General features: G+C 43.1%; 1 protein-coding gene across 1 annotated transcript in view; it reads right to left on the bottom strand.

Annotated features, from left to right (window-relative positions):
• Positions 1 to 16,640, bottom strand: part of LOC115461429 — a 453,017-nt gene that overhangs the window by 169,604 nt on the left and 266,773 nt on the right. Inside the window, exon 12 of the mRNA XM_030191224.1 lies at positions 13,009 to 13,128. Coding sequence (XP_030047084.1) covers positions 13,009 to 13,128 — 120 coding nt within the window. The remainder of the gene's footprint in view (positions 1 to 13,008; positions 13,129 to 16,640) is intronic.

The raw sequence follows: 16,640 nt of genomic DNA, 5'->3' as shown, positions 1-16,640 counted from the left end.
GTATATGGGGAAAATAAACTAAAGTTAGATTTTTCTGTTTTAGTAAGCACAAATTCAAATCTTTGGTTTAATAAATGCAGCATTTATTTGCATGTATTAAAATAACCATTTAAGTACTATCACTCTGCATAAAATTTCTTTTCTTTGCAAAATATTTCAACTATACATAACCATGTGAACACTTATATGGTTTTACTTCATTACAGAACTGTGTCCCACCCACAACCAGCTAGACGCCTATCAGATAAGTACATATATCATTAAAACACTTAAAATATTCAAATCTCCCTTGCCTTCCCTTTTTCAAACTATAACATGTAAAATCACCCTGCAAGAAAATGATTCTTTGTGTGTGTGTGTGGGGGGGGGGGGGGGGGGTTCTCTTCCTTTTTCAGTCAGCTGCACAGCAAGCTTCAGATGGAGCAATTGCTTTCTTGCATGGGGGCCCAGACGATCGCTGTAATATTCTACTTCCGTATTCTTCTTCCTAAACCTCACACCCTTTAAAAAAATAACTGGAAGCAAAACCTTATCTTCCTATCAGTTCTCAGCAACCTCAGTGGGAATTTTAATCAGGACTTAAATACTGTGGTCAGCTTTTCTAATTAAAATTAATTTAATTAAATATTCCCTTCTAAACACCTATACTGTACTGAAGCTCCCTAATCTGAGGCGCTGCACTGCTTTGGTTGCCACTCACTCTACTCCAGGTTCTATTTTAATTCAGGCAGTGAACATTCTATTCCGCTCTCTCTTGGTACATTGGATACAAAAACCCTTCATAAACCATTTTACTCCTTTTCAAATTTTAAATAAATGGTTTTCTCCCTTTTCACATCCAACTTCATTCAATCCCCCCTTCTGCTCACTCAAACCCAATCACCATTTGGCTTTCATTCTCTGTCAACCATCCATTCCCTTTACTTTACCTCAAACAGATTCTCCTGCACTTTCCCTTATTACCACACCTTTACCATACTCATTCACATAACTCAGTTCTGAAAATCCTATTTTTACCCTCAATTTATCCTCAGTTTTTCACCAGCACTCAGAGCTCAATCAGACATCACCTTTCCCCATTAAAGCAGCAAACTCCTCTAAACTGCCACTAACACCCGTTGTTTCCTAGGAAACCCAGCCTTGGCTTGCCATTCCGAGCACTCCCCAGCAGGGGCGTATCTGGACTCCGGCGGTAGGGGGGGGGCAGAGCCAGAGGGAGGGGGCACATTTTAGCCCCCCCCCCCCGCCGCCACCGACCCCCCCCCCCCCCGCCATTGTCAGAGCCCCCACCGCCACCAATGACTCTCTCCACCCCCCCCTCCTGCCGCCAACCCTCCCCCGCTGCCGTTGCTTACCTTTGCTGGCGGGGGGCCCCAACCCCCGCCAGCCGAGGTCCGCTTCCACCTGCCGCTGCCTTAAAAACTACTTCTTCAGCCAGCGGGGGACCCCAAACCCCCGCCTGCCGCCCTGAGGTGTTTAAAGTTCATCTTCGGCCTCCGTGGCCGTGCTGCTGTTGATAGGAGCTGTTGAATACACTTCGGAGTCTGACATCGTTGTACGTGCTGCGACGTCAGACTCCGAAGTGTATTCAACAGCTCCTATCAACAGCAGCACGGCCACGGAGGCCGAAGATGAACTTTAAACACCTCGGGGCGACTGGCGGGGGTTTGGGGTCCCCCGCCGGCTGAAGAAGTAGTTTTTAAGGCAGCGGCAGGTGGAAGCGGACCTCGGCTGGCGGGGGTTGGGGCTCCCCACCAGCAAAAGTAAGGAACGGCAGCGGGGGAGGGTTGATGGCGGTAGGGGGGTCCAGGGCAAAATCTGCGGGGGCCCAGGCCCCTGAGGCCCCATGCAGATACGCCCCTGCTCCCCAGACAATCCCAAGCCTTTTTCAGAATTCCAAACCTTCCTGCTGACCAACGGAATGTTGGTCAGCCCTACTAAATCCCTATTATTAATACCTGCCCCAGCCTGTCCTGCTTCCCTAACCCGCAGGACTCCTTCTGAACGGCCAGAATCAGCCACAACTACCCAGCACTGCCATTCATCGTCTTCTGGGGCCCAGACACACCCCAGAAAACCCAGGTAAGTATTTATTTATTTATTTCCATTAACCCTTAGGTTACATTCACCCATGCTGAAAATGAATATTGTCCCCAATATTCTCTCTAACATTCCAACAATCATGAATTCCAAACAACAACTCCCCTCCTTCATTCATGCACGTCCTAATCATTCACATCCACTTCTTAAAAAAAAAACATACAACCCCCATTTAGCTTACACAACCCCTTTTAACTTCCAACTCTCCCAAAGAAAAACAAATCCTCTTTATTATTCTCATACAATCACCCCCAACCCAGCTAACAGGGCCACTTTAAATATATTTTAACTAAACTTTTCACGTCATAAACAACTTTTAACTTTACAACAAAACAGTAATCATCATTTTTTTTCAAACAGTATTCCCTTGATTGAGAACACACTGTCAGTTTTCTTTTCAGGAACCGATAATTCAACATTTTTTTGTAATATTCTTTCCCTGAGTAGATGTCATTTCAAGTTGCCCCACTTCCAGTTTATATTTTTTTCACCAGGTTCCTGTGAGCTGTTTTCTCCTCGTATTTTCCATTTCAAATTTTTTTTTAATACATTCGTCTCAAAGAAAAGCAAAGGGAACCAAACTCGCCTCCAGATGACCCACTTCCCATCTGGAATGAAACCCTTTTTTTCTTCCTTGGTAAACAGCAGTCTTAATTCTTTATTTTTTCTTCAGTTGAGAGCTTCATCTCTCACAGCCAATTGTGGTAAATGTTGTGGGTAACTGGCTTCTGTACCATCTGCTGGTTCCTTCTTTCTTTTCTTAAAATTCCAACCACACCAATCTAATTCTCTTTTCAGCAACTTTATTACCCTTCCTATAGACGTTCCCCTCAGAGAAAATGCATTCTTTATACTCACTCCTCTTATCTGGTCATACATTACTTCTGACCTTGTTTTTGACCTGTAGTAGTCGCTTCCGATCTGCTTCTTCCCTTTGTTCCTAGGAATTTTCTTCCTTAGTACCTTAGTCTTCAGCACTTTTACCCACTTTACCAATTTTTCAGACCTTGCTTCATCTTCACCATCTTTCTCAAACTCCACATCACATATTTTATTCTTTACAGTAGAATTTATCCCACGTTCTTCAAACTGCAATACGTTTCTCCCACTGGAACTCAATATTTGGAGCACAACCGCTTCCTCTTCTTTCACTTCCCCAGTACTCACTTCACTTACAGCTGCCAACAAACCAACTTCCGCCTCAATTACTTCAGATGGACATGCTTCGTTTGCTTTTTGGAAGTCAAAATTAATTTTGTTCTGTTCCACATTTGTTACGTACAATTCCTCCTGCAACTCTTCAGCCTGACCCAAGGTATCCATATCTGCATTCTCTTCCTTCCTCTCTTCCTTACACTGAGTATCTTCTGTTGGAACTCCAGCCTCCTTATTCTCAAACACCTCTTTTATTCCTTCTTCTGCAGAGACTCTTCTCTCCATACTGAGCATAGAGAAATTCTCCAAAGCTGTCTCCTCAGCCTGAATCAGAGTCTCCATCTTTTTAGCTGACTCCAACCCTTGGCCCAAGATTTCTTGTGTATTTCCTGCAACTTGTTTCAACTGTTGTCCAACCGAATCCAACACCGAAGAGGTGTCACCGTTAGGCTTTTCACACTTGTTCACCCTATTGGCACCTGGTTCCAAGATAGTCTGATACCGCATCAACAAGTATCGTTGACATAGAGATGCCCTTGCACAACCAATCTGCAACTCTGGTTCCGGAGACTCCTTAGGCACAACGTTCTCTTCCATATTCAGCTTGTCACTCCAAGAGGTTTCAGCAAATTCTTGCCATACCTTCTTAGGATGTTCCTCACTCAGCAGCCTCAGGTTTTGAGAGTATGCTTTTTCTATTTTCTGTCCCTTCACTTCTCCCGGAACTAGAAAAGCGCGACAATGCCAACTTTTATGTCCAGGTTGCCCGCACCGGAAACAAGTAACAGGCCTAATTGGTCTCCAGGACTCTCTCACTGCAGACATGCCCCTTGGACCTTGTTGCAACACTGCGTTATCAGTGCTGGTGGGCAAATCTTCTCTCCACCAATTTTTCTGAACAGGATACTGTGTGTTGGGCTTCTCACCGAGAAGTCCAGTGGACATGATACATGGAACATTTTCCTTTGGCCATTCAGGCATACTCTTCATGAAAATCACAGGCTCTCCTTCCTCATCCAACTTCCCACTTAAATAAACGGTTTCCTTTGAAGTTTTTTCCTTTTTTTCACCAAACGTCTCTTTCCTCCACTGCAAATACTTCAGATACCTTTCAAATGTAATAAAGTAGGAATTGTAGCCGTTGGTGTTCCGATTCCAATTCTGAAATTCTTCCAAGGTACCCTCCAAAACAAAATATGCTTCATGTTCCATCCTTGCTCAGGTCTGATGTCTGAGCTCAAACTCTCCCAAATCAATTTTTTTTCTCTTAGACTATAGACTTCCTTCAGGGTAGTGGTCATCTGGAAATAGAGCTTGCTTCCCCCTGCTTTCCTTCTACCCCACCCAAACTAAGGCACATCCCACAAACTAAGGCACATCACTACTTCATTTTTTAAATTGTAACAGCTTCATTGTAGTAACAGAAATTCTAAGGGGAAATAAACGTTACTCCAACTACACCAGACTTTCAGGACTCAAAATTACTCACTTGAACCCCACAATTATGAAATTTGGTACCCCAAAACCAGGAAAAATCCTGCCGACTACGCCAAATGTTAAAGACCCCCCCTGAGTTTCAGCAAAGGTGATGCATCAGAATATCTGTTGTGAGTAGTCGTGACCAATATTCAGGCTCACCACTGAAACCGGAGGGACTTACAAATCACTAACCTCGCCACCTACTCTCAAAGAGTATATGGGGAAAATAAACTAAAGTTAGATTTTTCTGTTTTAGTAAGCACAAATTCAAATCTTTGGTTTAACAAATGCAGCATTTATTTGCATGTATTAAAATAACCATTTAAGTACTATCACTCTGCATAAAATTTCTTTTCTTTGCAAAATATTTCAACTATACATAACCATGTGAACACTTATATGGTTTTACTTCATTACAGAACTGTGTCCCACCCACAACCAGCTAGACGCCTATCTGATAAGTACATATATAATTAAAACACTTAAAATATTCAAATCTCCCTTGCCTTCCCTTTTTCAAACTATAACATGTAAAATCACCCTGCAAGAAAATGATTCTTTGTGTGTGTGTGTGGGGGGGGGGGGGGGGTTCTCTTCCTTTTTCAGTCAGCTGCACAGCAAGCTTCAGATGGAGCAATTGCTTTCTTGCATGGGGGCCCAGACGATCGCTGTAATATTCTACTTCCGTATTCTTCTTCCTAAACCTCACACCCTTTAAAAAAATAACTGGAAGCAAAACCTTATCTTCCTATCAGTTCTCAGCAACCTCAGTGGGAATTTTAATCAGGACTTAAATACTGTGGTCAGCTTTTCTAATTAAAATAAATTTAATTAAATATTCCCTTCTAAACACCTATACTGTACTGAAGCTCCCTAATCTGAGACACTGCACTGCTTTGGTTGCCACTCACTCTACTCTAGGTTCTATTTTAATTCAGGCAGTGAACATTCTATTCCGCTCTCTCTTGGTACATTGGATACAAAAACCCTTCATAAACCATTTTACTCCTTTTCAAATTTTAAATAAATGGTTTTCTCCCTTTTCACATCCAACCTCATTCAATCCCCCCTTCTGCTCACTCAAACCCAATCACCATTTGGCTTTCATTATCTGTCAACCATCCATTCCCTTTACTTTACCTCAAACAGATTCTCCTGCACTTTCCCTTATTACCACACCTTTACCATACTCATTCAAATACCTCAGTTCTGAAAATCCTATTTTTACCCTCAATTTATCCTCAGTTTTTCACCAGCACTCAGAGCTCAATCAGACATCACCTTTCTCCATCAAAGCAGCAAACTCCTCTAAACTGCCACTAACACCCGTTTCCTAGGAAACCCAGCCTTGGCTTGCCATTCCGAGCACTCCCCAGACAATCCCAAGCCTTTTTCAGAATTCCAAACCTTCCTGCTGACCAACAGAATGTTGGTCAGCCCTACTAAATCCCTATTATTAATACCTGCCCCAGCCTGTCCTGCTTCCCTAACCCGCAGTACTCCTTCTGAACGGCCAGAATCAGCCACAACTACCCAGCACTGCCATTCATCGTCTTCTGGGGTCCAGACACACCCCAGAAAACCCAGGTAAGTATTTATTTATTTATTTCCATTAACCTTTAGGTTACAATAATAACATCCTATATAATAATTCTCACCTCCAACGTTCTATGCGTCTGCCTGCCTGTGTCCGTATCTTTCTTCACAGATGGGCACCGAAGCCCTAGCTGACCTCACTAGACCCATTATGACGCGTCCTATATAATAATTCTCACATCCAACGTTCTATGCCTCTGCCTGCCTGTGTCCATAACTTTCTTCACAGATGGGCTCCGAAGCCCGGAGGGTTGGCGGCGAGAAGGGGGGCTCGAGAGGGTCACGGTAGGGGGGGTCCAGGGGTCAGGAACACCGAGGGGGGGGTCGGGAAATCAGAGGAAGGGGGTCTGCAAATCGGAGGGAGGGAGGCAGGGAGGTGGGGTCTGGAACTCGGAGAGAGGGAGGGGTCTGCAAATCAGAGGGAGGGAGGCAGGGAGGTGGGGTCTGGAACTCGGAGAGCGGGAGGGAGGGAGGGGTCTGGAACTCAGAGGGGGTCTGGAATTCGGAGGGGGGGAAGGAAGGGGGTCTGGAATTCGGAGGGAGGGAGGGGGTCTGGAACTGGGGGGAGGGAGGGAGGGGGGTCTGGAACTTGGAGGAGGGGACGAGAGGGGAGGAGGGAGGGAATGCACCACCTGTACAAAAACTAAAACAAAAACGGGGGGACGACCCTGGAACTCGGAGGGAGGGAGTGGGGGATGACGACCCTGGAACACGGAGGAAGGGGGGACACTGGAAATGGGTGGGAGGGAGGGGCCCCAGGCACATACACTCTCTCTCTCACAGACACACTCGCACCCAGTCTCACTCTCTCTGTCACACACACATACTCGCAGATTCACTCTCTCTCACACAGTCACTCTCACACACTCTCTCAAACATACACACCCCAAGGAAAACCTTGCTAGTGCCCATTTCATTTGTGTCAGAAATGGGCCTTTTTTACTAGTTTATAATAAAACAAATCAGAGCCTTTACATTAAGCTGATAACAGAACAGAATGACAAGCATGGAGGGGCATTTTTTACATAAAGTCTGTCAGATTTTAGACGTTTTGAGCTAAACATCCCAAATCCGAATAGCAAATGTAACCATTTTTGAAAAAGCAAAACATCTTTTTTTTTTTTAAATATCATTTGTAACTAGGTTTTGTGCTCTGTGCGTTTCTCTTTTCAGGCCATTTTTGGAAAAAAAATGCACAAATAAAAAACAGAGAAAATTGAGCCACTGGGATGTAGGAGGGCCAACATTTTTAGCAGACTGGTCCCCCAAACATCCTAGAGAGTAATGGGGCACCCTACAAGGCACTGCTGTGGACGTCATATAAATGCTCCAAGGAACTCATCTCACCATTGCTCCCTTATCTTGTCTGCTGAGCCCTCCAAAACCTACTACCCCACCTGTACACCACTATAATAGCCCTTATGAGTGAAGGGGGCACCTATATGTGGGTACAGTGGGTTTCTGGTCAGTTTTGGAGGGCTCACAGTTTCCACCACAAGTGTAACAGGTAAGGGGGAGGTATGGGCCTGGTTCCACCTATCAACAGTGCACTGCACTCACCACTACACTACTCCAGGGACCTTGTATATTGCTACGGGGCACTGCTGTCGACTTCATATAAATTCTCCAAGGAACACATCTCACCATTGCTCCCTTGTCTGCTAAGCCCTCCAAAACCCACCCGAAACCTACTACACCCAACTATACACCACTACAATAGTCCTTATGAGTGAAAGGGTAAAGAAAGGTAATGACATGGAAGAACTAAAAGAAATATCAGTGAACCTAGAAGATGTAAGAAGCCAAATTGACTAAAGAGTGGCAAATCATCTGGGCTAGATGGTATACATGTCAGAGTACTGATATAATTCAAAAATGAAACTGAAGATCTACTATTGGCAGTCTGTAACCTGCCATCTAATCATCCATGGTACCTGAAGACTGGAAGGTAGCCAATGTAACTCCATTTTTTAAAAAGGGTTCCAGGTGTGATCCAGAAAACTACAGACCGGTAAGCCTAATGTCAGTGCCAGGTAAAATCATAGAAACTCTTCTAAAGAAACTCTTCTAAAGAACAAAATTACTGAACATATAGACATACATGGTTTAATGGGACAGAGTCAATAAGGATTCAGCCAAAGGAAGTCTTGCTTCACCTATTTGCTACATTTTTTTTGAAGATATAAATAAACTTGTGGATAATGGTGAGCCAGCTGGTCTAGTGGATCTAGATTTTCAGAAGCTTTTGACAAAGTCTCTCATGAGAGACTCTTTAGAATATGAAAAAGTCATGGAAATGGGAATAAGGTCAGATCTGCAGAAGACACAAAACTGAATTTATTCAAAGTTATTAAATAGCATTCAGACTATTTGAAATTGCAGGACAACTTTCAGAGGTTAGAAACTGGGCATCCAAATGGCAGATGAAATTTACTATGGACAAGTGCATAATGATGCGCATTGGAAAGAATAACTCAAATTATATGTACAAAATGCTAGGCTCTACACTAGGAATCACCACCAAGGAAAAGGATTTAGGGATCTCAGTGGACAATATGTTGAAATCTTCTGTCCAGTATACAGTGGTGGTAAAAATAAAACAAACAGAATATTAGGAATTATTAGGAAAGGAATAGAGATAAAACAGAATATCATAATGCCTCTGTATTGCTCCATGGTGAGACAGCATATTGAGTATAGTGTGTAATAAGATATAGTGGAACTGGAAATGTTACAAAGAAGGGTAACCAAAATGTTTAAGGAGATGGAATGACTCTCATATCAGGCAAAGCTAAACAGGTTTGGGCTCTTCAGCTAGGAGAAGAAATGACTGAGTGGAGTTAGGATAGAGGTTCACAAAATCCTGGATGGAGTGGAACTGGTAAATGCAAATCAATTGCTTACTCTTTCGAAAAGTACAATGGGTAGGGGAAACTCCGTGAAGTTACATAGTAGCACATTTAAAACAAATAGGAAAAAATAATTTTTTTCACTCAATATATTGTTAAGCTCTGGAATTCAATGCCAGAGCAAGTGGTACAAACAGTTAATATAGGTGGATTAAAAAAACACTGGACAACTTCCTGGAGGAAAAGTCCATAAACCATTATTAAGGTAGACCTGGGGACAGCCAGTGTATTCCTAAGGTTAGGTAACATGGAATTTTGCTACCTTTTGGAACTCTGCCAGGTACTTGTGACTGGATTGGCCATTGTTGGAAACAGGATAGTGGGCTATATGGGCCCTTCTTAAGCTATACTAAAAACAATGGAGTAGATAGCAGGTTTTAACTGGGTAGAAAAGCTCCTATGCTACTTATTGCTACTTATCATTTCTAAAGCGCTACTAGACGTATGCAGCGCTGTACACTTGAACATGAAGAGACAGTCCCTACTCGACAGAGCTTACAATCTAATTAGGACAAACGGGACAAACAAGAGATAAGGGAATATTAAAGTGAGGATGATAAAATAAGGGTTCTGAAGAAGTGAATAAGGGTTAGGAGTTAAAAGCAGCATCAAAAAGTGGGCTTTTAGCTTAGATTTGAAGACTGCCAGAGATGGAGCTTGACGTACCGGCTCGGGAAGTCTATTCCAGGCATATGGTGCAGCAAGATAAAAGGAACAGAGTCTGGAGTTAGCAGTAGAGGAGAAGGGTGTAGATAAGAGAGATTTACCCAGTGAACGGAGTTCCCGGGGAGAAATGTAGGGAGAGATGAGAGTGGAGAGGTACTGAGGAGCTGCAGAGTGAATGCACTTATAGGTCAATAAGAGGAGTTTGAACTGTATGCGAAAACAGGAAGCCAGTGAAGTGACTTGAGGAGAGGGCTAATATCAGCATAACGACACTGGCAGAATATTAGTCGTGCAGCAGAATTTTGAATAGATTGAAGAGGAGAGAGATGGCTAAGTGGGAGACCTGTGAGAAGTAAGTTGCAATAGTCTAAGCGAGAGGTGATAAGAGTGTGGATGAGGGTTCTGTAGTGTGCACAGAAAGGAAAGGGCGAATTTTGGTGATATTAAAGAGAAAGAAACGACAGATTTTAGCAGTCTGCTGAATATGTGCAGAGAAGGAGAGGGAGGAGTTGAAGATGACCCCAAGGTTACGAGCTGATGAGACAGGAAGGATGAGAGTGTTATCCACGGAAATAGAGAATGGGGGAGGAGGAGAATTTGGTTTAGGGGGAAGATAAGCAGCTCAGTTTTGGTCATGTTTAGTTTCAGATGGCGCTGAGACATCCAGGCAGCAATGTCAGACAGGCAGGCTGATACTTTGGCCTGGATTTTGGCTGAGATTTCTGTTGTGGAGAGGTAGGTCTGGGAGTCATTAGCGTACATAAGTACCGCTATACTGGGAAAAGACCAAGGGTCCATCAAGCCCCGCATCCTGTTTCCGACAGCGGCCAATCCAGGCTTCAAGAACCTGGCAACCCCCCCCCCCCCCCCACACCAAAAAAAAAAAAAATTAATAATGTTCAATGGACTTTTCCCTCAGGAATCTGTCCAAACCCCCTTTATTCCGTAAGGCCAGCTGCTGTCACTACATTCTCAGGCAACGAGTTCCAGAGTCTAACTACATGCTGAGTAAAGAAAAACTTTCTCCTATTTGTTTTAAATTTTTATTTATTTATTTATTTATTGCATTTGTATCCCATATTTTCCCACCTCTTCGCAGGCTCAATGTGGCTTACAATACATCATGAATGATGGAGAAGTATAAGAAATAAACATTTAGCATTACAGAAGGATCTTGGGTAACATGATAGTGAGAAAGCATGATATTAGTATAACAAGCAAATGTTATGAGGCAATTCTGTGGAGGGTTCTCATTTGTTACTCTTTATGGTATGCCTTGTTAAAAAGATGTGTCTTCAGTAGTTTGCGGAAGTTAGTTAGTCCGTAGATCGTTTTTAAGTTGCGCTGTAGCACGTTCCAGAATTGTGTTATCTGGTTAAATCCCACTGGCAAGTTCTAGAGCAGCTATTCAATGGCACTTAACCAGATAGTGTTGCTGAATATCTGCTCTGACCACCACAGCACTATCCAGTTAAATGCCAGGGTGGTTTGGGAGCAGAGCTGAAGCAGAGTCAGGAGTTTCCTGGTTAGTGGCAATTTTCAGTCTGCTAATTGGGTAAATTCCCAGATAAAATTAGGGCACAAAAAACCAAACAAACCCAAAAAGAGCCCAACAACCTGTTCTAACCTTATTTGGGTTGTTATCAGGGTACTTGTCTGAATATTGGCGGGTGGATAGTCAGTACCAGGATACTGAACGTAAGTGCCCGGATCAGACTCGGTATTGAATATTCAGGTGAAATTCAGCAAGTGGTGGTTTGTGCATTTAAAAATGCTGACTACAGCTGGCTAAGGGCCATTTACTAAGGCATGTTAGCATTTTTAACGCGCCTACAATTAGCATGCGCACTAACTGTGTAGGTGCCTATAAGGATATTGTAGGCGCATACACTGTTAACGCATGTACATGGTTAACATGTTAAAAACACTAACGTGCCTATAATGCGGCTTAGTAAACAGGGCCCTAAGTGTCAAGGGGAATATTAGTGACCACATAAATAGACATGACTTAATGGCTATTAGATTTACTGGACCTGAAAGACGTACCTCAGAGGTGGCAGAAGAGGAAAGGACCCCCTCAGAGGCCTCATGTGTAACCCAACTTCGGCAGCTGCCCGTGCAAGCGCTAATGTAGATATGTCACTTGACAATGTAAATGAATGTGAACTAAGAAATGTCTGAATCTGAGATCATGCCTGGCTTCCACTGCATTCGCTTATACTTGAGGGTGTTCGGGCTCCATATGTTGGGCAGTCTCCTCATCATTATCACTGTCTCTTGCCTTAATCCTCTCAGGAGGAGGCTGCCTGTGGATAAAAGTTAGGTTATGGTGCATGTAGTAAGCAAGAAAGATGTCTGCTTCTAGGAGTCACTGATGCCATTTTGAATCCTGGCACAGTCACAGGCAGGAGCAGGGAGGTATTGAGGGGTAGGGGAGGGTCATGTTGTGAGGGGGGAGATGCATATGCCCAGGGATAGGGATTTTGACCTAGGGACAGAGTTTAGGACTTCAAGGAAAGTCAGAAAGATGTGAGGATGTTGGGAATTGTGGATGAATTGGAAGTTTCTGGGGGTATCAGGGGAATGAAGGATATGACTTTGAGGGGGATCAGACTGGGGGAGATATGTAGGGGGATGCGCCACTGTGACAGCTCTCTTTTATTTATTATAAGTGGGCCCATACTACATTACATGCAGCGTCTGATGATGCAAGAGCACCTCCACTATCCTTGCCTCAGCATTCCATCAGATGCCATGAGGTAAGTGTTGGTCCTCTGTGGTAAATGCAGGGCAGATGCTGGGTACATCCCCTGCATGTACCACAGAGGCTTTGTACTTACCACACATTCATTTTGCTGTTAATGTGCAGTAAGTGCAAAACCTTACCACAGTTAAGTAAAAGAGCCCCTAAAATATTTATGGATGTTAGATCCTTTTTTTCTGATTGTTTTAAAAAGGAAAAACACAAGACAATATACATTTAATTATTAATATGAATCACAGTGCTTCATCATTTACAATAATTAACCAGGAGGATGAAGAATACATTCCTGTTATTTGATTTGTATGCATATTTTAACACATTTAAAATAAGTGCACTTACCTCTTGTATAACAGCTTTGTGCTTCCTTGCAACAAATTCATTGAGAGTTAAAATCAAATCATTTATCCCAGAATGCTTTACAAAATCACAGTATTTTCCAAGGATTTCATGTGGCTCTTGCTGCTTGAAACATAAATAAAAATACAATTATTTTTTAAAATCAATTCACATCATACGCACTGTATGTGTAAAGTCTGACAACCAATAAATGGCTGCTGAATTTAGCTTTCTGGGAAGGACAAGTTTTCTGAAACCACGATTCATTTTTACAAAACAGAGAACTATTTTCTTTTTTGTGAATTTTATATAAATTTTAAACTGTGGCTGAACAGTAAGTGGTTGACTTACCACATGACCATTTCCCTTTATAAAGAAAAAAAAAGCCTTTTACCCACTGTGGTAAAAGGGGGCCTCGGTGTACGGCATACCCACACACCAATGCCACCGTGGGCACCCCTTTTACTGCAACGTATTCCTATTTTTCTTTCCATTGAGCTCTGAAAACCTTATTTTTTGAAATGTTTTATGTTTGGTCAAAAGATAAACTGTTCTTTGCATATACTGTACACTTTTGAGAATGTTCAGCTTCCTATTCTGTAAGTTTGCCTAGAATCTGAATTGGAATTGAATAACTAATAAATATCTGAAAATAGAATTCTGTAACAGGGCGCCTATTAAAAGCGCTGCTTAAGGCACCTAATTTAAGCCTATTCTATAAAGAAAAGTAGGTCCTTACTTCATGGAATACTAACACAAGTGGCCGAAAACTTACTCTTAAGCACTTTACACCAATCCAATAGCTGGTGTATATGACTGTGCATCATTGTGAACTACAATGCATGTAAATTGCACTTCTTCCAGTGGTTCCCAAACCTGGTCCTGGAGGCACCCCAGCCAGTCAGGTTTTCAGGATGCCCACAATAAATATTCATGAGATAGATTTGCATGCAATGGAGGCAGTGCATGCAAATCTCTATTATGAATATTCATTGCGGGTATCCTGAAAAACTAACTGGCTGGGGTGCCTCCAAGACTAGGTTTTGGAACCACTGCACTATTCTATAATTTCCACATGTACTTGCATGCTTCACCCACATTCTGTACATGTACACACCCACTGGAAAAGAATGTAACATCAAATCATGTATACTTTTCTGCTGGTCAGTATTCTTTAAGAAGTAATTCATGCATTTAAGTGGCCATTTTTGCATGTGTAAATGATTAGAATACCACACCATACTAATGCCTAAGGGCTTTTAAAAATAATTTAGGTGCATTCTGTATATAACATAGTTGTATTCACAGATTTATATACATGAAGAGGGTGATGCTGGGCCATTCTAGGGTCAGGGCCACAAATACATATAAATTATAGAGTTAGTTTTATAACATGGTGCCCAGAATACTGAGGGAGCTCAGAGAGGTTCTGGTGGGTCCTCTTAAAGATTTGTTTAATAAATCCTTGGAGACGGGAGAGGTTCCGAGGGATTGGAGAACGGCGGAGGTGGTCCCTCTTCACAAAAGTGGTGATAGGGAAGAAGCTGGAAACTACAGGCCGGTAAGCCTCACTTCGGTTATTGGAAAAGTAATGGAAGCCATGCTGAAGGAAAGGATAGTAAATTTCCTGGAAGCCAATAAGTTGCAAGATCCGAGACAACATGGTTTCACCAAAGGGAAATCGTGCCAAACGAATCTCATTGAATTCTTTGACTGGGTGACAGGAGAATTAAATCAAGGACGTGCTATGGATGTCATCTACTTAGATTTCAGCAAGGCTTTTGACACGGTTCCCCACAGGAGGCTCTTGAATAAACTAGAAGGGCTGAAGATAGGACCCGAAGTGGTGAACTGGATTAGGAACTGGTTGACGGGCAGACGCCAGAGGGTGGTGGTAAATGAAGTTCGCTCGGAGGAGGGAAAGGTGAGTAGTGGAGTGCCTCAGGGATCAGTGCTGGGGCCCATTCTGTTCAATATATTTGTGAGTGACATTGCCGAAGGGTTACAAGGTAAAGTTTGCCTTTTTGCGGATGACACCAAGATTTGCAACAGAGTGGACACCCCGGAGGGAGTGGAAAACATGAAAAAAGATCTGAAGAAGCTGGAAGAATGGTCTAACATTTGGCAATTAAAATTCAATGCGCAGAAATGCAAAGTGATGCACTTAGGGAGTAGAAATCCAAGGGAGGCGTATGTGTTAGGTGAGGAGAGCCTGATAGACACGGACGGGGAGAGGGATCTTGGGGTGATAGTATCTGAGGACCTGAAGGCGATGAAACAGTGCGACAAGGCGGTGGCCGTAGCGAGAAGGTTGCTAGGCTGTATAGAGAGAGGTGTGACCAGCAGAAGAAAGGAGGTTTTAATGCCCCTGTATAAGACGTTGGTGAGGCCCCACCTGGAGTATTGTGTTCAGTTTTGGAGGCCGTACCTTGCGAAGGATGTTAAAAAAATGGAAGCGGTACAAAGAAAAGCTACGAGGATGGTATGGGAGTTGCGTTCCAAGACGTATGAAGAGAGACTTGCTGACCTGAACATGTATACTCTGGAGGAAAGGAGGAACAGGGGTGATATGATACAGACGTTCAAATATTTGAAAGGTATTAATCCGCAAACAAATCTTTTCTGGAGACGGGAAGGCGGTAGAACGAGAGGACATGAAATGAGATTGAAGGGGGGCAGACTCAGGAAAGATGTCAGGAAGTATTTCTTCACGGAGAGGGTGGTGAACGCTTGGAATGCCCTCCCGCGGGAGGTGGTGGACATGAAAACGGTAACGGAATTCAAACATGCGTGGGATAGGCATAAAGGAATCCTGTGCAGAAGGAATGGATCCACAGAAGCTTAGCTGAAATTGGGTGGCGGGGGGAAGAGGGGTTGGTGGTTGAGAGGCTAGGATAGGGGAGGGCAGACTTATACGGGGTCTGTGCCAGAGCCGGTGATGGGAGGCGGGACTGGTGGTTGGGAGGCGGGAAATACTGCTGGACAGACTTATACGGTCTGTGCCCTGAAAAAGACAGGTACAAATCAAGGTAAGGTATACACCTATGAGTTTATCGTGGGCAGACTAGATGGACCGTGCAGGTCTTTTTCTGCCGTCATCTACTATGTTACTATGTTACTATGTTACTATGTAAGTGATCAAGAAGGCTCCTATTTTGGTGCTATTTTGTAAAGACAAATAGGAGGTGTGACAAAACAGTGAGTTTTAAGGCTGTAAAACTGTATTGATTATTTCTTGATGTGTATTTGCCTAGTTTGGCTAGCAGGTGGTAGAGGTTTATGTTTAAAGCTGTTAAAGAGAACTGACTGTTTTTTTCTTAAGTCTAACACAGATAGTAAAGTTAAGATGCAGTATACTTTTAAAACTTGTTGTTCTGGGCTCTGATTGGTAGCATGGAATGTTACTACTAATTGGGTTTCTGCCAGGTACTTGTGACCTAGCTTGGCCACTGTTTGGAAAACAAGATATTAGGCTAGATGGACTATTGGTCTGATCCAATATGGTTATTCTTATATTCTTATGTAAATATGTATTGTCTCATTAAACTAAGGGCCCCTTTTACTAAGGTGTGCTAGAGGATTTAGCATGTGCTAAATGCTAAGATGCCCATAGGAATATAATGGGCATCTTAGCG

This window comes from Microcaecilia unicolor, chromosome 2 (assembly GCF_901765095.1).
Source record: "Microcaecilia unicolor chromosome 2, aMicUni1.1, whole genome shotgun sequence".
NCBI lineage: Eukaryota > Metazoa > Chordata > Amphibia > Gymnophiona > Siphonopidae > Microcaecilia > Microcaecilia unicolor.
The sequence above is the reverse complement of the archived record's forward strand: the minus strand, read 5'-3'. Positions and strand labels throughout refer to the sequence as shown.